Here is a 23,814-nt window from a genome sequence, read left to right on the forward strand (position 1 = left end):
TCTTCTAAACTAACCCGCTGCTCTGTGTATGAAGCTATAAGTATCTTACCTCTCGTAGCATATTGGAGTATGGTGTCAGGTACAAGCCACACACTCACAGAAACACACTCTCTCTCTTTCAGTGCAGCTGAACCTAAAACCATCACCCGGAGTGAAAATCTCGCTCTGGGAGCAAAAGCGCAACATTCAGCCTTGTTGCCAGGCTACCTGTAACACATGGTTCGAAGAAAGCAAGAATTCATGTTTACTCTGCTTGTCAAGGACGTCTCATGTGACCTGAGAGTACCTGAGGAGACACACTCAACGAACACACAGAGAGCACACAAGCAGCAAAGAGGCTGTTGTCTGTTGATGTACATTCTGCCTTCGTGCGTCTGGACAATGCATGAATGCAGCAGAGGACAGACACTGTGGTTACATGTGGGAGAGATATGTAATTAACTTTTTATAAGGAGACTGTGACAACACTTCAATCGCAAGTATTTTAAGTCTTGTGATAACTGGTTTTGACAAGGTGAGAGGCACTTGTGTCATCGATTCACACCTGAAATGGCTCTCTGTGTTCTTTTTTTATTCTGTGCCTTGAAGTGAAGCCACTGCAGAGTAAAAAGAAGATTCCACTAAGATTCAAATCATATCAAGGGAACAGCAATGAAATTACCTTCGTGGTGTACAAGTTGTTACCTCAGTGCATTTTTGAATGCTCTAAATGTTTAAACATGCCTCCACTGGGAGCTCTGAATGACATGCATGACTGACCAAGCCATAAACAACCTCAGCCCATGTTACTCCCGACGGACAGTCAAAACCATCACATAACTTCAGATACAAAGGGTGTTTTTTCTTTCCCAGATTTGTTGTACAGTGCTAATTCAGTCCCTGCATAGGATGAAGAGGCACAAACCAAAGGTAGCTCACATAAAACTGACACGGGAGGCAGAGCAGAGGTCCACAATAGAGCTTTATTTTGTCATTCATCAAAATAACAAACTTAGTATCTCTGCAAGCTACTGTAACAAACTCAATCAGAAAACAAACAAAAAACCCAAAACAGGTACACCTCTATTTACACTGGTTTTTGATGTACGCTCAATCGCCTTCACCTCGTGACTAGGGGCAAATACCGAGTAAGACATGAGACAGTCGGCGTCTACATGGTGCTGCGCCAACAGTAGCAGACAACACATGGCCTATGTAGTCAGAAAGGGAGCTGGACAGTTCAAGGCTAATCTAATGTGGAGGGCCATTGTGTGCACTTCAAAATAGAAGCCTTTGATCCCACTCAGTGCTTTTAATGACAATACAGATCTGATCTGATCTTATCTGAACATTAAGAGGCATTGGCTGATGCTCCTCAGTGCTTTTGGAATTTAACAGGGGACACTTTCAATTAGTAAACATTCCATGTGTATTCTAAGCAACAAGAAAAAGATCCTATCAAAACTGGAGCATCCAGCCCTCAGTACAAAAATGGGAATTATTACAGGGTATACAAACTCAGGGATCCATTATAACTGAGAAAACAAGACAATTTTCAAATCTGGGTAGATTGTAAATTTTATTGGAAAACAAAAATTTACAACTTGGAATGGATTATTTGAGGCATGACCAGAGGTCATTAAAAAAAAGAAAGGAAAGAAAAGTAAAAGTAGTGAGTAAAACATTAAAAAGCATAAGATTAGTCATTTTCTGGTATATAGAACAGCAGATACAAAAAGAGTTTGTACGAGTACCTAGGAGATACACCCGTGTCATTTTTTTTGCAGTAGTGCAATGCTGAGATTTCCATATATACTTTGTCCGTAGTCCATGCAGAGTTTCAACTCCTCTACATTGTTTCCATGCCAACAGTGTTGCCAAGTGACAACCAGCTGACAGGTTTCCAATGTCGCCATGCGTGGAGGGGCCCCGAGCACACAAGACAGGAAGATTCGAAGTTCTCCGGCTCCCAGGGGCCTCCACGGGCATCTGGTTGTATGACCGTTCCGTCACTCCAAAACACCATGACAGCAAAAGAAAGGGACATGGGGACAAGAGCCTATGCAGTTTACATGCAGTTCCTTTGGACAGCAGAAGGGGCAGGGACGAATGGGGGCTATTAAGATTTTACAGATAAATTACACAAAGAAAAAAAGGCAAATTATTTATATACGAAATCTGTACAAGGCCTTCACTTCGCCGTCATCATTTGTACGAACTCTGCAGGGAAAAGAAAGGGAGAAAAAAAAAATGTTGCAGCTAATAATATATTGAATGAGGGAACCAAACAGATTTACGATGAAAAGCAGCATCTACCAACCTTCATAGTTGACCTGTCCATCTCCATCAATGTCTGCTTCTCTGATCATTTCATCAACTTCTTCGTCAGTCAGCTTCTCCCCAAGGTTTGTCATCACATGGCGCAACTCAGCAGCACTGATGTACCCATTGCCATCCTGAACATGAAATCAGTCAGTAAATACTTTCTCAAACTGCTGGGCATATGCATGCGTTTGTGAGGGCAGGCAGTATTTACCTTGTCAAAGACACGGAATGCTTCTCTGATCTCTTCCTCGCTGTCTGTGTCCTTCATCTTCCTGGCCATCATGGTCAAGAACTCTGGGAAGTCTATCGTTCCATTTCCTGATGACAGGAAAAAGAAAAGATTTTTTTTTTTTTTTTTTTTTTTAAAGGCATTGACATCCAGCACAGCGATAATATATGCGTGGCTAGCAGGTTTTGACATCAGACTGAGTTCTCACCATCAGCGTCCACTTCATTGATCATATCCTGCAGCTCTGCCTCTGTGGGGTTCTGGCCCAGAGAGCGCATGACTGTGCCCAGCTCTTTGGTGGTGATGGTGCCATCTCCATCCTTGTCAAAGAGCGAAAATGCCTCCTTGAACTCTGAATGAATCAAAAAAAAAAAAAAAGTGGATGGACTGTTTCAGTATCAGAAATGCCACAATTATACCTTGATATGCACAAAGTGGTGACAGTAGTCATAAACCAAAAGGCACTGCAGAGGGCTAGACTTGTTAAAGAAATACACTGATTAAGAATCGGTGCAAATGCTTCCAGCCCATCCTTATCTTATCCTTGAATCTTCCTATCACATTCAGCCAAACCCTGAATTAGCCCATAATTCTAGAGGGTATTACATCACTCATGTTTCAGATATAAACTAATTACACCATACTGTCTGTTTTGAGTTCCAACTGCAGCCGTTTCTGGCTAAACAAGGACAGCGTCCACGAGATCAAGCAGCAGGGCAGAGTCAGGCTACATCAGCAACAAATGACAGCATGTGTAGTTTGGTGGAGCCGTGAGGGATGACGAACAATGACACACTCGTCAAGTGTGATGAGGCCAATGGGCAATGTGTAGTGGCATGCAGCAGCTTGTCAGTGTCATAAAAACTACAACCTGCCCTGCCATTTGAAGGGTCAAACACACAGGGCAACACCCTTTTTTTGTGACAAGGAGAGGCCTTGTCTGCATGAAACACCAGAGGGATTTGATTCCTGTGGGGCGGGCCAATGAAACCCCACATCACTGCAACTTTCACAGAGTCAACACAGCACATTATTGCATGGTCACGTCATGCCATTTGTGAAAACCAACAATCTAAAAACTGGCAGACATCAGCTAAACGCAAAGCAAGGGTTTGCCCACTAAAAGTCAATACCATAAAATACAGCTAGCGTGATCAGCATAATGCGAAACCAGAGAACGGAGCTGGTTCAAATCAACAATAACAGGATAGTATTACAAGGGAAACCCTTACAACTGTTCTGCATTCTTGACATCCGTTTAAACACTGGAAATGATGCATTAAGAAACACTCCTCCTGCATGATTTACAACATCTTGGTCTCATCCTAGGATATCAGTGTTGTTAGCCCATGTTACTGCTGCTTGTTCTTGTAGTATTCCATCTGATGAGCACACACCCAGGGCAAAGGACATATCATGTGCAACATGTAAAAGGTGATTGCCAGCACCTCAACAGAACACACAGCCCTTCCAGATTACATCATTTATTACATAGCAACCATGAAAATGCAAAGTTTTCCATGAGGGAGTCCTTCAGTGCTTCAGAGCGAGAGAGTAACAGCCATTTCTTTCATTCCTGTTTTATGACCAGTAGGCTGCCCTGTGGAATGCCTTAAAAGGCAAAAGTATAAATCCACTGCATGGGATGCAAGGATCCATAATGCAGGCCACTTTGCAGGTTATGAGGAAGGTAGTAGATCAATGCAGCGTTGTCTTACCAGCAATCTGCTCTTCTGTAAGCTGGTCAGCCTGTAAAGCACAAGATGAAGCCATTATTAGCATGTCAAACAGCAAAAGTACAGAATTGTTTTTTTCATCTCCAAACTACCAACAGTCATCCCAGATGGCCTTAAAGATAGCGCCCTCCATTTCATTACAATACTGCAAATGCATCTCTCTCCTGCTCGTAAAAAGGGTTACGATGCCTATGGCAGCAGCTCAATCGAGACCACTATACAAAACAGACATTTTCGTACCAAGTAGCAACAAGCTTCTCAACGAATTATGGATAGAGCAAAGACAGCTAAAACGTAGGCCATTACATGCTCTGAATGTTAGAAACACCCAAGTTTGAACGATCGATTACAGCGGTTTTACCGAAGACAATGAATGACTCACAAATTGGCGGTAAACGTTAGCTAGGAAGAGCTACACTGTGCTAGCTACCGTTAGGTGCCGGCTCACAGACCTAACACTTCACTACACACTTTTAGCAGAATGGCTGACTAATACAGGAGTCATCAAAGGCGATACAGCCAGTAAATAGATTGAACGTTTTTGATCGGTCTATGATCACTAGAGGAACATGAGCTCGAACGCGGCGAGGCTTCCATATAGGAAACATTATAGGAGAACTCGATGGTCGGGCACTATTTCGAGTGTAACACAGAAGGTGTAGCAGCATTAATTCAGACTAACAAGCCTTTCGCTAACGCTATTTTTGTCTAACAAGTTAGCATCACCTAGCAACTAGCAAGTTGTCATTTATTCGCCCGGCACTGCGGTGGTTACAGCGCACAGTTAACGATGGCTTCAGCTTAGCCCTCGTAGATATTACGTTTGACTAACGTCAATTCTGCACTAAAAACGAGGGGCTCCGGGACTGGCACAACCTAGACTGGAAAGAAAACATAACCTAGTTTTTCTTACCATTTCGATGTAGATGCAGTGGCGGGTTCACGACAAAATCCGTTAATAACCCAAAGCCAAGTGAGCCTGTGCGAACTAACAGCCTTTATGAACACACTGACACAGAAGCTACTGGACTCAGTTTTAACGGCTATCCTAAACTCCGCCTACTTTTAATATCAGTCCGCCAACTTCCCTTTTCCTCAGTTTCTAAATTCATCAAAAATACGTTTGAGGAGATGATTAGCTGCACATTAAAACGAAAAAACAACTGGAATACGTAAACACGACTACTGGGAAGGTTTCGATGATGATATTAGGAAAGACATTGCGTATTAGTGGCGGTCTATATATCGGCGTATGAATACTTTCTGCTACTCTGTGATGTGGCACAAGACGTAGCAGAAAGAAATCGCGTTCTCTGATTGGTGTGTTTGTACCTGCAATGCGTCACTCCCATGGTCTGCGCTGCCGCTGCATCTTGTCCATAGACATCCCAGTCAGTGCTACAGGCTCAGCAGACAAGCTTGTTGCATAGTATGTATACATATGGGCATCATCTTTAGGGAGGCCCAATAAGATAGTTTTGATAAGTAATTAGCTACCAGGGGCATAGTTTGTTACTTGTAACTGGGGTATTACTGACCCACTTTGTACTAACATCAGTTTCTGTACCTCCTATTGCTTCAGTCTTTTGATTTCCGATGGCACTACTGGTATTTTATGAGCATGTTTATACTTTAAAACTGCTCTTATAAGGTGTTCACAAACTAGGTTAAAATTCAGTGTAGTAAAGTTCCTCCTGGCTACTGTGCAAGTCTTCATCACTTTAGATTTTCTGCATAATTAGATGCAGTGCCAGGGCTGAAGTGTTTGAGTGTAATAGTTTGTAATATTATTTAGCTTGTTCGTGTGTGTGTGTGTGTGTGTGTGTGTGTGTGTGTGTGTGTGTGTGTGTGTGTGTGTGTGTGTGTGTGTGTGTGTGTGTGTGTGTGTGTGTGTGTATTGTCTGTATATGTGCACATTTAGATGTGTAATATGTGACTGTAGCAGGCGTTGCTGTCAGATGACTGGATTCTCAGGTCTAATTGTGCTGCTGGTGTGGATGGGAGTATCTGATAGCCTAATTGCTTATGCCTGACTGCTCCCCTGTCTCCCAGTGACCACCTGTCTGCCCTGATCCCAAGGGAGACATCGATGAGGAGGACGTGGAGGAGGGTGGACGGAGATGTGCGAGGAGAAGGATTTGAAGAATCACTCAGAGAATGTACTAGAATCTCCATGTCCCAAAACAGCCCCTCTTTCTTCCCAGTGTTACTGCCTTCTTCATTGTTAGCCATGGGTGTCACTATGTAAGTAGAGAGCAGGGATTGTTGAAGGCTCAATATCTCACAAATAGATGTAAGAAGTCCAAAGTGGTTCCCAGTTCCATCTGTGCTGTTTGCTGAGGTGCTGTTGCCTGTCACATGTGATCTGCTGAGCAGCCTCAGAAGCTGCCTGGCTTTTCCCTAGCCTAACTAATCTGGAGCATATTGGATTCTTTTCATTTAAATCTGTTTTTCTGCTACAGGGTTTTTGTCACTGTGCAGATTATGTAATGCCAGAGGTGACGGCACAGAGGCCTAAATCTGTCACAAGAACCAGATAAGCTGATGCATGTGTGAACGACTGTATGTGTAGGTGTATGAATTCACCTATTGCCTCTTTGAAGATCTGTGACAAACGCTGTCAAATGTTACCTTAGATACCAATAAGTGACTGCCACAGACATTCAGCTGCATTTCCTCTGGTATTCATATGTTTTAGGCAGTAATATGTGATCGATTGTGGATTGCACCAATAAAACCCGTTACAAGACAGTTGGTTTACTGTTAGGTCATAAATATTTCAAAATCAGAATAGCTTTCTATTCAGTCTTCCTACACAATTTCTATAGCCGCAATTAATCCAATATGCAGAATGAGCTGTTTGTTTTCTCGATGACACGGCCCTCGGTGATCCTTCAATGGTCTCAGAGGAGCTGCTCCAGCTCAAAGGTCAATGTAGGTTGGAGATTAATATGGAACCCAGGACATTACTTAATGGTCTATAAAACTTGAAACCAATCTCCGTGATGTAAGCCAAAGGCTCTTTAATTGACACCATGGAGCACAATACAGTCTCAGTCTGTGTTACAGTATAGTTTCTGCATTATGGAGGTTAGGTGTTACGGGGTCTCTGGAGAATAGTTTTTTTGAACAATACCTTTATTGTAGTGGACAGTATAGAAAGAGACAGGAAGCGTGGGAAGAAGAGTGGGGGCAGGACATGCAGCAAATGGTCAGACTCAAACCCATGGCCACTGCGTTGGGGACTATAGCTCCTGTTTATGGGTCGTCCACTCAACCAGTTGAGCTTCTGGGGTGCCCAAGTATTGTTTTTTTTTACATGTACATACGCACTATGCTCAAACCACTGTTGAGCATTAGCACCATTATGTTTCCCGTCCCATCATCAGCTCTGTGAATATATAACTGGCTCACATAAAACATTCTTATCAGCCACAGCTCAACAGCGGCTTTCATTTCTGTACCACAGGGGTCAAAGGTCACTTTAGTTCAGCCCAGGCAGGGCTGTACTCAGCCCTCCACCTTTATTAATGTCACCTCCCAGTGGCCCATGATATCACTCCCACTGATGCAGTCAGCATCGTCCCCTTTACAGAAAAGCCTACCATGTGGGTTAGTTCAATTTTTGGCAATGGGGGCAGGTTGGCATAGAGCACGTGAGCAACAGTATGTGGTGGTACTGAGCGGCGTGGTGGTATTGCACAATCATGTTCTAAAATAAAGCAGCTTTCAAGCATAAAAGGCTAATTTGTGTACCTAAGTGGCATGTGAGAACTTTGAGGGATAAAGTGCTGGTGACAAATATGAGAAGATGTTTACCTGTGTAACTGAAAGACGCGGACGCCATTATTAATGGATGAGGATTTGTAATGCACCTGCTGGTCTTGTGCCAAGTGAGTAGATCACCTTTCATGGGAGAGAATGGCAGTTGTCTGGGCAGCATGGATGTCAAGCTCGTAGTGAAAAGGCCTTCACATTGTGTGAGTGTGCACATGCAGACCTACACCTGCCTGCTTTTAGAGTGTGTGTTAAACATCTGCACGTCGGGTGTATATGTATTATCCTATATGCCTTTATGCAAATGTTTGTTGAGATGTTCAGCACAACAGGGAAGAGGTGTGCTCATGTACGCATGTATTTTTTATGACCTACAGGCAATTTCAGCTGCATCTGACCAGCGTCTGAGAATTCCTGATTACCAGTAATACTTCCCGGCAATCACGGGCCACACTTCTAGCCCAGTCAATGGAGGAAGTCGATGGCTTACAGCAAACCACTCCCAGTTAGTATGAATGGTTTTACAACCATGCGATAAAGGCGTGAGCTGTATAAAGTTCAACAACAGGCTAGCCGCACATGAGTCGATCCCATTCTGGTCTACCTGGTACTGAGAAAAGACTTGTTTTCCAAAATTACATCATGAGGCAGAAATGATTAATGGCTTTAAATCGGATAAGAGGATTTGGTCGGGCCTGCTATTCCCTGCCTATTTCAATCATGTTGTGATGAAATGGATATAGTGTTAAGCATGCACTTAGTTTTCTGTTCCCCCTAACGTGTTTCTGTTCATTGGGCCTGCCACTAAATCATCAAGTGTTTCTAAAGCTGCACATGCCAGTTGTTGTATTTGAGGAGATCTGAGGGACAAAACCACTTACTGGCTGTCAAATAGAATCCCTACTGTTGATCTTCGCTCTCTCACTTTTCATTTCCCTCCTGTCTCCCTCCTCTCTCTCTGTCTCTGACTCTATCTGACTCTGTCCTTCTTCCTTCCACCCTCTTTCTCTCATTGGCTTGCCTCCAGGTTGTCTACTGCAGTCAGTGTGGAGCTGGAGTTCAAACACTGCAGCCTTCAGCAGCACATGAAACAGTGCTACTTGGAACCTTCCAGAAGTGTGGCACTACAAAGCTCCCTCGGCAAGGTGATTTCATTCTCACTGCCTTTTTTTCCTGTCAGTGCTCGTCATTGTTAGCTGTGCCTTTGTCTATCACAGGTGTCAGAAGCTGTACTTTCTGTGAAGTTTTATTCTTTCCTGCAGCTTCCTCTGCAAATCCTTTATGTAGTGTTGTGGCGTAATCTCAGTTTACTCTCTCAATCAATCCTGTAGAAAGTGAAACCAGAGGAATCGAGAGGCACTGCAGAGGTTATGCAGGGGTATTTATGTGGAGAAGTGACGGGGGGTGAGTGTTTCTGCAGCTCCACGTCCTTGACCCTGGTTAGAGGGTAGGCCAGGTCTGTCTCTGCAGTGGCAGGGACCTGCAGGGCTGCTTCAGTCTGTGCCCCTCTCAGATGATCTCATTCTGCAGGGGGCAGCGGGCTCCACCGCATGCTGTGGCCACTTCCAGATGAAGGCTGCAGAGCAGGTGTCTAGTCATCCCTCTCTCTCTCTCTCTCTGTGAGTGTGTGAGTGCTGCGTTTCTGCTTAAACTCGCTCATAAACCAATGTGATTGATCAGCCTTGTGTTGGAGTCTCAGCTGTGACACCTGTTGGCTGGATACGAAATTGCAGGAAGCTGGCAAAACAGACTGGTGTAAAGGGAATACTAATGAGATGTAGTGGCGGAAAATAACTAAATATGTTTAGTCGAGTGATGTCCTTAAATACAGTTTTGATATCCTTGCAGTTTACAGGATTATCTCCATTTAATGCTAAAATTATAGTTACTTTCAGGTCCAAAAAAATACAAGACATATATCTAACAAATAAAATATCCATCCATCCATCCATCCATCCATCCATCCACCCATCCGTTATCTATATATCACTTAATCCTCATTAGGGTTGTGGGGGGCTGGAGTTTATCCCATCTGATTTAGGGTGAAGTCACAGGACACCCTGCTGGTCTATCACAGGGCTTCATACAGAGACAAACAAACACTCTCTTTCACACCTATGGATAATTTAGAATTACCAATTAACCTCAGATTGTTTTTGGACTGTGGGAGGAAGCCAGAGTACCCAGAAGAAACCCACACATGCTCAAGGAGAACATGCAAACTCCAAGCAGAAAGATCCAGGGAAGGCCCGGGGGGTCTGCAAGGCGAAAGTGCTAACCATCAAGCAACTGTGCAGCCCATCTTACAAATAAAATACAGCTGGTTTAAATATTCCACTTAATTCATATCTAAAATACAGTTAGCCTAGCCGCGCTAGACCCAGGTCTGAAGACACAAGGGTCTAGGAACTCTCGACAGGGAGGGAGGCGGGCTAAAAGGTTGTCTTTCAAATCACTCTGCAGCAATTGGGTAGGTATACAACCAATCAGCGCAACGAATAGGCTGACGTAGTTCCTAGAGCGCCGGAAATCAGAGGATGCGGGAGTTCGGTGAAGCCTTATTTATACAGTCAATGGGTGAAGCTCAAGTATATTACAGACATGTTAACAGAAAGATTATTCAGAGTCGGTGCTAATGGAGCTCAACGATTGTTGTCGACCCTGGCAGAGAATTTAATTCGTTGCCGTGGGTTGTCTAGCGCGGCTAGGCTAGTTGTTTCCGGTTGTTTCTGTCAGAATCGTTGTGCCTCTGTCGTCACTTAGTTACGCCCGCCTTCTGACTCTACATTTCATGGTGATTCGTCGGCCAGTTTTAGGAGCATCCAACCTCGAGGCTTACCGAGGGTAACTAGACCCACCCTGCCAGAGAATTAAATTCGTTGCCCTGGGTTGTCTAGTGCGGCTAGGCTAAGTTAAAGTCTCATTATTTTCTATAATCACTACTTTGCTTTTGATATTTAAACTACGTTGTGCTGACACTACTTTTACATTTGAATACAGGACTTATATATACTTGTTCTTGTATTTTTTTACATACCTTTCAGTGAGGTATTACTAAATTTATATTCTTTAAAAAATTATTTTATTCTAAATTACTTTACAGATATACAGATGGTTTTCTTAGTGCATTTAACAGGCAGCATAGATTAATTGGTTTATAGGGTGCAATAGGGCCAAAAAGTTGGAGTTCAGTGGTGTGAATTCTTCTAATAAATCCAGTTATTCTATTTAAATGCAGGCAACAGACAAAAAGTAAACTTGGGACCTTTAGGGTCACTGTCCCAGGATAGCTGTTGCATTGCCATCTATGCCCAAACATATCTAAGTAGTAAAAAATGAGCACAATCAGGACTAAATATAACCCTAAGACCTTGTTTACATATAAATGGATCAGAGCACATCATGAATCAGTTTACTTCAAAATTTACAAGCATTGTACTTTGCTCAGTAGATAAATAACATTTTTAATGCAGAAAAAGCTAGATTTTGACACAGGCCTGTATCACTTTCCATAATGGTATTCAGTCACACCGTGCTTCACACACTTCAGCTTGCAGGATGATGCTTGCAGAGTTTAAAGCTTTGTGCTTCGTCAGCCACAAGACTATTCTGTTTTCAACATTACAATGATAGAATCACTGCATTCTCTGCTCTTGAAATGATCACCACATCACAATGTTGCTAAAGTGGCCTTTTTAATTATTCACATGAAATATTTACAAATGATTTTAGCTAGCAGACAGACAGCTTTCAGCTGAAACACTGAATTACACCTCTGTGTTAAATGAACTGGGACACAAACCAGCAATGAACAATAATTTAGAGTGTAATTTCCAAAGTAGATAAATGCTTTCAGAAAACAGTGACACCTACTTTCTATGGATTGAAGTGTTTGCAGAATAATAACATGTTTGGTGGTTATGAATGATGCTGATTTTCCTAATGTGGATACATTACTGATAAAAACCATGGTGAGCTTCATACTGAATATAATTGAACAGAGGGCAGGAGCCTGACACCAGGTATTCTGATAAACGCTAATGTTGCTATCAAAGAGAGTGTTGGCTCAGTATCAGCTGGAAGCTGAAGACCACTGCAGTGGTTTACTTTTCATCAGCGTCTCTGGCCAAGAGATTGTCGAGTTCTGCTGGGTCAGACTTGACTGTAAACTGATGTCCAGGCAGAAAAAGCTTCAGCACCAACTTGGCAGGTCCATCATTCAGCGGAGAGGATTGGAAATAATTGACTTTAAAAGTCACTCAGGTTTAATTACTGGTTTTGTTGCAATATAAATAAGGATCTTTCATTTTGTCGTTATAAAATATATACTGTGACTCCAAAAGTGCTGTGCATTTGTGTTTGCGACTTCTTGAATGTGCTATCTGTAGTGGTGCCTGGGCGTGATGTTGTCAATGATCCGAGGGCTGCTGTGGGTCATGTAGTGCAGAGCCGGGTCTGAGTAGTTGAAGGGTGGAGGATTGTGCTGCACGTTGATGTAATCCGGCATCATGTGGGGAAGGCTGGGAGAAAAAAAATAAGCCCAACAGAATGCATGAGAGGAAACATGAAATCACAACAGGTGACAGTTCATCAAGATGCTGTAAAGTGATGTGCATATTATTTCTGACACCGTAAGATAAGGAGAACATGTCTTGGATCAAATGGGTCATTATGTGCTGTGAAACTGCAGTTTGTTACTAATATTTGCCTCTATCAATGCCAGGTGCTACATTTCTGTACAATTTGTGCCTCTTTCTGTGAATCCCTGGCTCTGATTAGTGGCGTCTATATTTCTCCATACAGTAGACAATAATTTCAGGCAAATTTATGGAAATGTTTGGATGGGCAGCAGTTGTTGTGGAGTACTCAGTGACTCATGCATATTCATGCGGGCTCTAGCCCAGATATCTCAAGTGTTGAAAGATGCTGAAATCTGGGGCTAAAGCTGATTTAAAACATGAAGCACACGTCGCAAGCGCTTCTCTGGACTCTGGATTTGCAGTACAGATGTTTTGGATTGTATATCATTATGGTTGTTCTCTGTGCAAGTATGTATATCCTCGCTGATAATGAGGTACAGACTGTGCAACCTGCTGTATCATGAATCATCCTGTGAATAACAGACCGAAAACAAAAAAACACACATCGTGCCAAATGATTTCTTGCAAAGTTGTCCATTGACAGTGCAAATCTTTAGACCCTTTGTTTAATCCTTGTTTGTGTTGTTATGCTTTGGTGCTGCTTGGTGCAAACTGTAGTCCTGAAACTGTACATTATTGTGTATTTGATGCAACTTAATGGGCGTCCTGGAAACTGTGAGTGAAATCACAGCTGATCCATCAAATCACACACATCTGGGACCTTTAGTATTATCATATCATACAGTATAATCCAAGTATCTCTCCCTGTCTGTCTTGTTAAAAGAGACAACAGAATAACCACTTCCCTGGCTTTTGCCTATTCACTCTAATCTAACAACATAATCCCACAATGCTGCTGCCCGCACAACCACCTCCATTATATCCATAGGGCCTGCAGAAAATGCAGGCCAGTCATCAGGGGATTATGTGTCTCCATGGCCCAATAACACCTGGTCCAGATGCCATACATCTGCACACGCATGCATGCTGGAGCGAAGGATACATGCACACTGTGATGCACAAAAGCCATGAACACATCCTCTTGTACCCACTTTGTGATGCACACATGCATCTGGATATTCGCTGAGTCTAATTTGGCGCCGTACAATCAGCTGTGTATTGAAACCCCTGGTGAGCTGTTATTTTTGTATGTGCAATTGAGTGTAGCTTAATCTCTTTATTGTGCCTGACTCTCCAGTCTATGTTGTCTGGTTCAAGGAAATAACGCACACTGCAGGTTATTATATCTATGTAAAGCAATAGGGTCGCTTTCCTACTGAGAGTTATAAAGGATGAGTGATGCCGTTCTTCTGTCTGCATAATAAATATGAAGTGCTGAGCTTAGCTTGAAGACTGGAAACATCTGTAAAGTATTACCACATATTACCGTGCTAATTTGTTTTTAATTTGTACAGAAATGAGGTCGTTGTGGTCCCACCAAAGACATAGTTTGGGACGACTGTGGTTCATGTTTACAGTTTGGTCTTTGGATGGAGAGTGAGGTGTGATGTGTTTAATAGTCAGCTGTAGAGGTCACAGTCGATAGATTTTGGTACATTTAGATAGACCTAGCCAAGCTGTTGCTCCTTTGCCAGCTTTTGTGCTAAGCAAAGCTAAACTGCTGCTTGCTGTAGCTTCATATTTACCATACAGATCTAAAAATGTATCAGCCTTCTCTGTCAGTCTACAAGAGAGCAACCAGATTTCTCCAAAAAGTTGAAATATTCCTATAGGTGGATAATATGCTGTTTTTGAGATTTTACTTTAAGTAGAGCACCTTTAATGTTGATAATGTTTTATTTTTTTCAGCTATTTGATCTTGGTAATTAGCTTGGTTTACTATATATTATATCAGCAATACTCCTCAGTGTTACCCAAGTGCAGTTTCATAACTCAGACGAAAGCTGTTAGTAGGAAGTGTTTTTGTTTAATATAGTAAGAGAGTGGGCAGTCTGTCCTCCAACTGAGAAGTTAAATAGGAAGAAGACAGTGCTGCAGCAGCACAACAGTGGTCAAGATTTAAAGCCTTCAAGATGCTGTTGAGAATTGGCTACTACTGTACCTCTCTCTCTCTGTGTGTGTGTGTGTGTGTGTGTGTGTGTGTGTGTGTGTGTGTGTGTGTGTGTGTGTGTGAGGTCATTCTCTGCATCAGTACATTTTGTGATGACCTGCGATGAACCCTCATCCCGCCCAAAGGAGCTGCTGACCCACCTAAAAACATGTTTTATATTTACTCATTAGAGTTTTAGTGCCCCGTGATGGTCTGGCCATTGTTTTGCAAACACAGACTTTGTCTTAGCGTACCTTTTGTGAGACTGTAAAGCTCATTACAGAACATAACATATCATGTCTAATGTGTGGTTCTCACTGTGTACCACACAACGTTGTCTGGATGAAAAATGGGAAGACAAAATTACTATCCTTAAATCTGGTGGATAAAAAACATGAAGTATGACAGAATACGTTCATGCATCAATCAGATTCGCAGAAGCTAAATGTCTCCTGCTGTTTTGGAGTCTCCACTTTGTCTCCTCTTGGGACTCCATAGATACATGTGGACCATCATGAAGAGACCTGATAGAGGTAACATAGTTGTGTGCAACAAATGTAAATGTCTAACCCCAATAGGTACAAATGGAAGGTTTGTATTCAGCCATATTTAGTAAAACTGTAACTTACGAATACTCACTATGTGGTATTATACAGGATTTTGTATTTGAACCAAAATAATAACAATAGAGCATAAATAATCAGAATATGTAATTATATATTATTATTATTACTATTATTATCATTACACTCACTCTCCTGTAACAGTCCTCTTGCAGTAGCAGCAGAAGCAGGCCAGTACAAGCAGAAGCAGCAGCAGGAACAGAGGGATGCCAATACCCAGAACCAGACCCAGAACAAGCTCCAACTCTGTTCTGTCCACTTTTCCTCTGTCTGTAACAGATTCATCAGTACTGAGTCATTACAAACTCCTTCTCTCATCAAAACAAGTCAGGAATGTTTTACAAAGGGACAAAGTTTGAAAAAATGTCACCATCAGGCCTGTTGCTCACCTATTAGACAGGACTGGGTTTTCTCCACGTCAGCTGTGCCGTTGCAAACACACCTGTAGCCCCCGTAGGTGTTTTTGCACTGGGCAGGGTGGACACATGCCACCTCCTTGGCCTTACACTCATCCAGATCTGGAGGCAGTCAGACAGTTTTATTAACATGCTAACAGGTGCTGCTAAATATTTTAACTTCACATTACAGGATGTTACATTTTTTATGTTGTGTGTAGACTTAATTTGAACATTTTGGGATGGGGACACATTAAGCAGGGGACTGGTTCCAGAAACTTTGGAGCATTTAACACCTCATTTCCAGCAGTGCAGTGAAATTTTGTGCACTCATTTTTGCCGTTGGTACAGCAATTTATGGTGGAAATGTGTATGTTTATGTAAAAACACACACACACACACACACACACACAGACACAAAAGGCAGGCCCACTGAGTAAATGTTTCATTCGTTCTACATATTTGTGGATGTGTCCCCTGTATCCCCATTGAAGCATGTGCCCATGTGCACTACTTTACCTCTGTTGTCGTCGACATTATGACTAAGAGCCCCATAAGTAATTTTTCCATTTTTTAAAATGATTTTTTTTCTATTTTTTAATACATGAAACACAATTAAAATACAATGAAATTAAAATGGATCCAAAACATACAGTACAGCTACTCATTTTATTCAGTAGTATGAAAGGTATCATGTCAGGCAACAATGTCTGTAAGGAAATGTTTTATGAATATTTTGAAGGATCGTATTTTTAGAACAGCTTTATTGTCGTCATCACACATGGGGACATGACGAAAACAAATGTAATCGTTGCTTCTGTTTTTAATTACAAAGAAATCACTGATAAATGAACAGAATGTACTTTACCATCAATGTCTATGCGTCTAATGCCATAGTATCTGCTGGCTCTGGTCATGTAGTCCATGATGTACCAGTGGGGTGTGTCACTGGACACGGCGATACGATATTCATCTGGTCTCGATCCCTGTCCTGGACCTGTCTTAGTGATGTTGTAGTATTTGTTCTTGAAGCCTTTCCTGAGAATGTCATCCAGCTGAGGAGGAAACAGATGATCACTATGGGGTGTAGTTGTTTGTTAAACAGTGTTATTACCGCTACATGTTCCTTGTGTTACCAACATACCCCCACACTCTCTCACCTGTTTGAGTCCATCAGCGCTGTTCTCACTCCAGGTCACAGAGACGTTGAACAGGTTGTATCCTGTTGACACAGAACAGAAGCAACAGCTGGGTGATGACCTCGTCTTACCATATATGGGCATATTTACCATGGCAACACCAGGGAAAGAATTGAGCTATGAATAGGCTAATGAAGCTATAGAGGGAACCACAAGGGAGCTCATACCTGGAGGATTGGGAGCGTCACCTGCAAAGAAACACACCAGCTGCATTAAAATGACACATGAAACACTTGTTGTACAATTACAGATTACATAAATGCACAAACTGCAGTAACGTAAATGTGTTTTTAAGAGCATCTGGTGACATTTAACAAGAACAACCATTAGCGAACACTTTGAGGTAGTTAGATGCTGGCAGAGATTTACACTTGACACTGCTGTGGAATATAGTGCATCAATGAAAGGCGGTAATTTCTTTTGGAACACACACACACATACACATACACACACATATATATATACACACATATATTTTGTATTCATTAAATCTGTTATACGAGGGAGAAGGAATTTACATTTTTGCACATTTGCCTTGCGCATTAATGTTCTTCTGTAAGAAGAGACATGCCAAATACAGCCTTCTGAATCAACAAGAGGTACGCTGGGCGCAATGTAAGGTCACCATTAATGGAACATACAGTACAATCAAAAGTTAACACACATTCACTCATTCAAGGGTCTTTCTACAGAATATGACAGATTGGGATTATGCAGTAAACAAAGCATGTTTTCAATTCTAGAGTCTTTTAATTATCCCCCTTCATTCAGCTGGGTTTAGGTTTGGTGACTCTTCCTCAAACAGTTCTTACAGAGGCTGACAGTGTGTTCTGGATCAATGATGATACAACTGAGCTCAAACCAGATAGGATGGTGTTTTGCAGTGTGCCTAGAAATCTGAACAGGTTTCCAACAGTATCACCCCCAGCACCTCTCAACAGTTGATGCTGAGATCTGTCTGCTGCTGAACTCTGTGAAGCATTGATACTCTAATGAGAGGTGCCATTTGTTGGTGTTTTCTTTGACTGTGAACTCCAACGACCTACTCCTCGGCAGCAGAGGGAACTCTTGGCCGTCTTTTACCATGGTAGTCCTCAAGAACCAGTTTCCTTGTTTTTGTGTTTTTTGTCTTTGCTTTTCCATTCTGGCTGTAGTAGTGATAGCAATGACGATTTCTCTTGCCATACACTGCTTGGCCAGAAAAAAAGCTTGGAGTATGGCACTCATTCGCTGTGGCATCGTTCAATAAGCTTCTGTAATGTCACAGCATTTATTTCTGTCCAGACGTGTATTAATTTTTCACCGAGATGTGATACTGATGATGGGATAGTCGGACCTCTGCCCAAAGTCTTCTCCAGCACAACCCAAAGATTCTTAATGGGGCCGAGGTCTGGACTCTGTGGAGGTTAATCTATGTGTGAAAATGATGTCTCATGCTCCCTGATCCTCTCATTGGCATCGTCATCTCGGAATATGCCTGTTTCGTCAGAAAAGAAAAATAAACTCCATTGATGAAAAAAACTGGTCCTTCAATATGTTCACGTAGTCAGCTGACCTCATTCTTTGGGAATAAAATTTTGCTAAATCTGACCAACCCCAGATCATAACTAACCCCTACAGGCTTGTAGACACTAGCCATGATGAGTGCATCACTTTGTCTCTTCTTACCCTGATGTGCCCATCACTTTGGAACAGGGTAAATCTGGACTCATCAGACCACATGGCCACATTTCTTCCTCAAACATGATGGTTCGCCACTATCCTTCAGGTTTTGATAATGCAGGCCAATAATTTGACCCATCTGAGGCAGATTACCTTCCTTTCCAAGACCACAGGATATGTCTTCCAGCACGGTTGTTTAAGAAATGAGAAGCTCCTCACTGCATCAGCTAGGGTTAAATAAGTTGTTGCAGCTGAAACTTATTCATTACTGCACTAATTATCCAATGAAAGGCTCTTACCTTTATGCTTAGTTAAATCCAAGTGACGACTTCTTTTTTTGGCCAGACGGTGTAGTTCATGCTCTAAAATGGCTCACTTGCTTTATAACACTACCTCAGCTCAACACAACCGATGGTCTCACATACCATAAAATAACTTTTGATATGGTTCACTAAAACCAACTTGAAACTATTCCAGGTGACAGCCTCACGAAGCTACTTAATTTATCACCAGCTGTGTCAAAAGTTGTCATCAAGGTAATCAGCAGCGACTTTGAGAGATCTTGGAAGCAATGCAAACTTGAGTGTTCATGCTGCTGAGACAAGTACTGCCAGAGAAATATTACATTTATGTTTATTTTTTAATAAAAATGAGAGCATTTTAAAATGTATTTAAGTGTTTCTTCTGTCAGGATGACACTGCAAAACAATTTTCATTTTCATTTTATTATTATTCTTGCAAATCTTTGAAATTTTTGAAACATATTAGAGTGTTTTAATAATGTTACACTGTTTTTTTTTCTATTTTGTAACGTCAAATTATTTTTTAAACTATTTATGAATAAAGTTTTTAGTATTTACTCTATATTTTAGTGTATCTGCTGCTACGACTAGCACTGCCAAACAAATATTATTGATACATTTTTTAAAAGAAATTAGCCATTTTAATGCACATGACAGTAGTTTTCACATTATTTTAAGGTTTGTTTCAGTGAGCAAGTTTTGGTTCACTACATATTTTTCACGTTATTTTGTGCTTGTAATATCTTCAGTTTTGTTGTACACCATAAAAAAAAATATAAAAATGTAACATAAAATATAAAGGAAACCCCTTTAGCGTGCCATGTGTTCAAACCTTTCACTGGTAAAGTGTTAGTAGTATAAGCTATAATAAGGACAGCTGGCCAATGATGTGTTCAGGTCATTGCAAGTCCCTACGGAGCCCCTAAGGTGCCACAGAGAAAAAAAACAAAAAACGTGTGCACGAATAAGTATCTCGTGTGCACGTGATACTAAAACGTGCACAATATATTAAAACGTGTGCACGTTTTAAGATAAAATGTGCGCACGATATATTAAAACGTGTGCACGTTTTAAGATAAAACGTGCACGTGAAATGAAGTTATTTACCATGTTTTTGACCTTGTCCTCGTCCACTACGGCTTCCAGTAGTGACATCAGATGTTTTCAAACACACACGCAATGGAGAGAAGAAGTGAGCTCGTTAACTTTTACTTCCACCTCGGAATGTCATATAATGACATTCTTGCTGCTCTTGCCACGAGAGATGGAATAATCCTAAGTAGGAGAACTTTGCTGTCTGTGGTCCTGAATATTGTGTACTGACCTTTTTACCAGAGCTGTCTGTTACTGATTAATCCCCTTATTTAGTCAAACAAGCAAATCAAAGTAAGAATAACTTTGCACAACAGAAAACAGAGCACAGAGCTTAAAATAATGTTTTAAAACAGAATAGGTATACTTCATGTTACGGTTTAACTGAAAACCTAGTGTTCATGTCTACAATAAGAAACATACAACAAAGTCACAAACAGCTGTCCCCCATGTCAACCTTTATTAAGGTAAATAAATATAAATTTAATGTATAGTGCATGAGCAGTTCTACAAACATTCAGCTGCCTTTAGCTGTTTAATGACGGGAATAATTGCACACTGAAAACATGGTACTCTACCTGATCATGTACCTCACTGGACTATATTTATGCTCATTTGGACTTTTACTATGAGTGTAACCAAAGTGTATTGGATATTTAAGTGTGTACCTACCACATTGTTCAGTGTTCTTCGTGTTTTGATATCTGCAGACACATTCAAAAGAGCCGGGTGTGTTCTTACACTCATACTTTGCGTTCTCACAGGCCATGAGTGCCGCACACTCATCAATATCTACAATGCAGACAAGTATTGTCAAGGTCATTTGCAATAAGTGAATGTGTTCTAATTCATATGAACATGTTGGGTTTTCAGTACCTGTGCAGTTTTGTCCATCTCCAGCGAAGCCTGGCTTACATGTGCAGGTGTAGTTATATTTCGTGCTGCTGCATTCTGCATAATCTTTGTGGCAGGGGAAGGGGAAAGGTGAGGCGCACATGTCTGAGAAGGTAAACAGAGAAAGACGAAAGAGGCCTGAGATAGTGTTTGGAGTCAAACATTGATAATGTGAGCCTAGATTTAAAAATATATCTCCGTGTGTTACAGACCATGTTTAAAACACTTGTATCCCTCTTTTCCGATAGAAATAGTAGTACCAGGACACATTCCACAGGTGAACTGGCCAGGCTCAGACTCCGACTGGCACTGCACACCTCTGAAGCAGGGTTTGCCTCGACATATGTCTGTAGTATTCCCACAGAACGTCCCACTGAACCCTTTAGGGCACAAACATCCCACCACCTATGAGGTAAAAAAGGAAGGTGAACACAGACTCAGATATTATCTTTCTTGAAAAGAGATTCAAAATGCATTACAACACTTGAGTGCACCAACAACATGTATTTTCAAAGCAGGATCAAATTGTGTATCTGCAACGTTTGGCAAAAATTACAGAATTAACCACTCTTGGAGAATGTTCTTTTAGTTGATAATTTATAGAAAAATGCAAGTCACAGACATGCCACAAAACTACACTCAACAAAAATATAAATGCAACATTTTTGTTTTTGCTCATTTTTTATGAGATAAACTCAAAGGTCTAAATTTTTTTTCCACATACACAATATCACCATTTCTCTCAAATATTGTTCACAAATCTGTCTAAATCTGTGATAGTGAGCACTTCTCCTTTGCTGAGATAATCCATCCCACCTCACAGGTGTGCCATATCAAGATGCTGATTAGACACCATGATTAGTGCACAGGTGTGCCTTAGACTGCCCACAATAAAAGGCCACTCTGAAAGGTGCAGTTTTGTTTCAGTGGCTGTCCAAGTGGCTGGTCTCAGACCATCTTGGAGGTGAACATGCTGGATGTGGAGGTCCTGGGCTGGTGTGGTTACACGTGGTCTGCGGTTGTGAGGCTGGTTGGATGTACTGCCAAATTCTCTGAAATGCCTTTGGAGATGGATTATGGTAGAGAAATGAACATTCAATACACGAGCAACAGCTCTGGTTGACATTCCTGCTGTCAGCATGCCAATCGCACGCTCCCTCAAATCTTGCCACATCTGTGGCATTGTGCTGTGTGATAAAACTGCACCTTTCAGAGTGGCCTTTTATTGTGGGCAGTCTAAGGCACACCTGTGCACTAATCATGGTGTCTAATCAGCATCTTGATATGGCACACCTATGAGGTGGGATGGATTATCTCAGCAAAGGAGAAGTGCTCACTATCACAGATTTAGACAGATTTGTGAACAATATTTGAGAGAAATGGTGATATTGTGTATGTGGAAAAAGTTTTAGATCTTTGAGTTCATCTCATAAAAAATGGGAGCAAAAACAAAAGTGTTGTGTTTATATTTTTGTTGAGTGTATGTTCATTCAAAAGGCCAACCTCCTGGCTTTAAGAAGCATTAAAAAAGAAGGAAAGAAATTTGTTGTAGTCTGTCACAACTGCTTCTTTTAGATCAAGCACAGGAAAAGTGAGTGGAAAAGTGGAAAAATGAGGAGTCATGGAATCGCTCAATTCTGACGAAAATATTGTAGAATCCTGCTAATCAGTCCACAGATAAAAAAGAGAGCTCACACCTCGGAGCGCTGTTGCACTGAGCGGATCTGTACAACTCCAAAACTAAAGTACCTGGAACTTTCCTTGCTGGTGACTTTCAGCGATGCTGTCATACTGGCACGTTCCTCCGTTTAAGCAGTTGCAGACACGCAGGATGGGGGTGAACAGGGAGCTGGTGAGCTTGTCACTGACCTGGATGTTCAGCTGGACAGGCTGGGTGCTGAGCGGCGTCCATGTCAGGTAGCCGTCACCTGAAGAGGAGAGCACATAAGTCGGTAAACCACGACACATGAGAAACACATTCACACAGGGTCATACACAGAACAGGACATCATAATGGGTATCTAAGAGAACAGTCCTTTGTATTCATAAGGTTTAATGAAAATGAAAATGGTACTCTTCAAACAGTATTTTTTGAGACAGTGTTTTGTGCATTTGCTGAGTCTGTGTGTGTCTCTGTCTGCGTGACCCATCGTCTGACTCAGCTCTGAAATGTCCCATCTGCTGAAAGACTGCACAGCAGTAGCATCTCCATCCTCCGAACAACAAATGTCAACAGTAAAGTCATCCGTAACAGTGAAGGACGGAGGGAGGGGAGCTCTGTTTGGTAGGGAGATTTGCATGCTTTTATGTGTTCTTGTGTCTCACCACTGCCAAGAGAAGCCTGTGGAGGTCTGGGTAAACGCAGTGAGTAGGTGATGTCGTCTCCGTTGGGGTCCTGAGCAACAATCTGAATGTTGACCTGAGCGTTGACCTTACTGTGGATCACTGTGGGCTCTGTCACTATGGGAGGAATGTTACCTGCCCAACCACAAACACACCACATCAAATCAGTACAAGTCAATGAGGAAAACAAAAACCCTTCAATACTTGTGTAGAGGCGCTTACCATAGATCTGAGACAGTTTTTCAAATTGTTTTTGGGCATCCAGAGTCTTCTGTCCCAGGTCAGCAAGGCCACTTGCCAGGATGTCGAAGACACACTCCTCACTGCGCTCACAGGTTCTCCTCAGCTCCTCCACCTCAGTGGGACTGACGGTTTCCAGCAGCTTACCAGTGGAAACGTGCTCTAGTGGTTCCCGTGGAGGTGAAGAGAACAACAGGCTCTCTGGACCCGGGACTGCCCCTAGAAACACATACAGATACGGTGAAGATATCAGGACAGACGGGGGTGGAGATGTAACATCCATAAACTGTGTAGATCACGCTAGTTATGTTGGACTGCGCTATAGTGA

At 41.9% G+C, this 23,814-nt stretch overlaps 1 protein-coding gene across 1 annotated transcript; it reads right to left on the bottom strand.

Annotated features, from left to right (window-relative positions):
- Positions 1 to 942: 942 nt before the first annotated feature.
- Positions 943 to 5,324, bottom strand: calm2a (calmodulin 2a (phosphorylase kinase, delta)). The gene is made up of 6 exons (XM_022192090.2): positions 5,183 to 5,324; positions 4,252 to 4,282; positions 2,742 to 2,885; positions 2,516 to 2,622; positions 2,300 to 2,435; positions 943 to 2,199 (listed from the first exon to the last, which is right to left on the bottom strand). Exons 1-6 carry the CDS (start codon positions 5,183 to 5,185, stop codon positions 2,171 to 2,173), a joined length of 450 nt encoding a protein of 149 aa, XP_022047782.1. The 5' UTR covers positions 5,186 to 5,324; the 3' UTR covers positions 943 to 2,170.
- Between the last annotated feature and the right edge of the window lie 18,490 nt (positions 5,325 to 23,814).

This window comes from Acanthochromis polyacanthus, chromosome 15, assembly GCF_021347895.1.
Source record: "Acanthochromis polyacanthus isolate Apoly-LR-REF ecotype Palm Island chromosome 15, KAUST_Apoly_ChrSc, whole genome shotgun sequence".
Lineage (NCBI taxonomy): Eukaryota > Metazoa > Chordata > Actinopteri > Pomacentridae > Acanthochromis > Acanthochromis polyacanthus.

Bases quoted from the DNA above. Each gene is read 5' to 3' on its own strand.
- calm2a (XM_022192090.2), bottom strand. The intron at 2,436-2,515 runs GTAAATACTGCC...TTTCATGTTCAG, and splicing joins CATTCCGTGTCTTTGACAAG to GATGGCAATGGGTACATCAG. The intron at 2,200-2,299 runs GTTGGTAGATGC...TTTTCCCTGCAG, and splicing joins TGGACAGGTCAACTATGAAG to AGTTCGTACAAATGATGACG.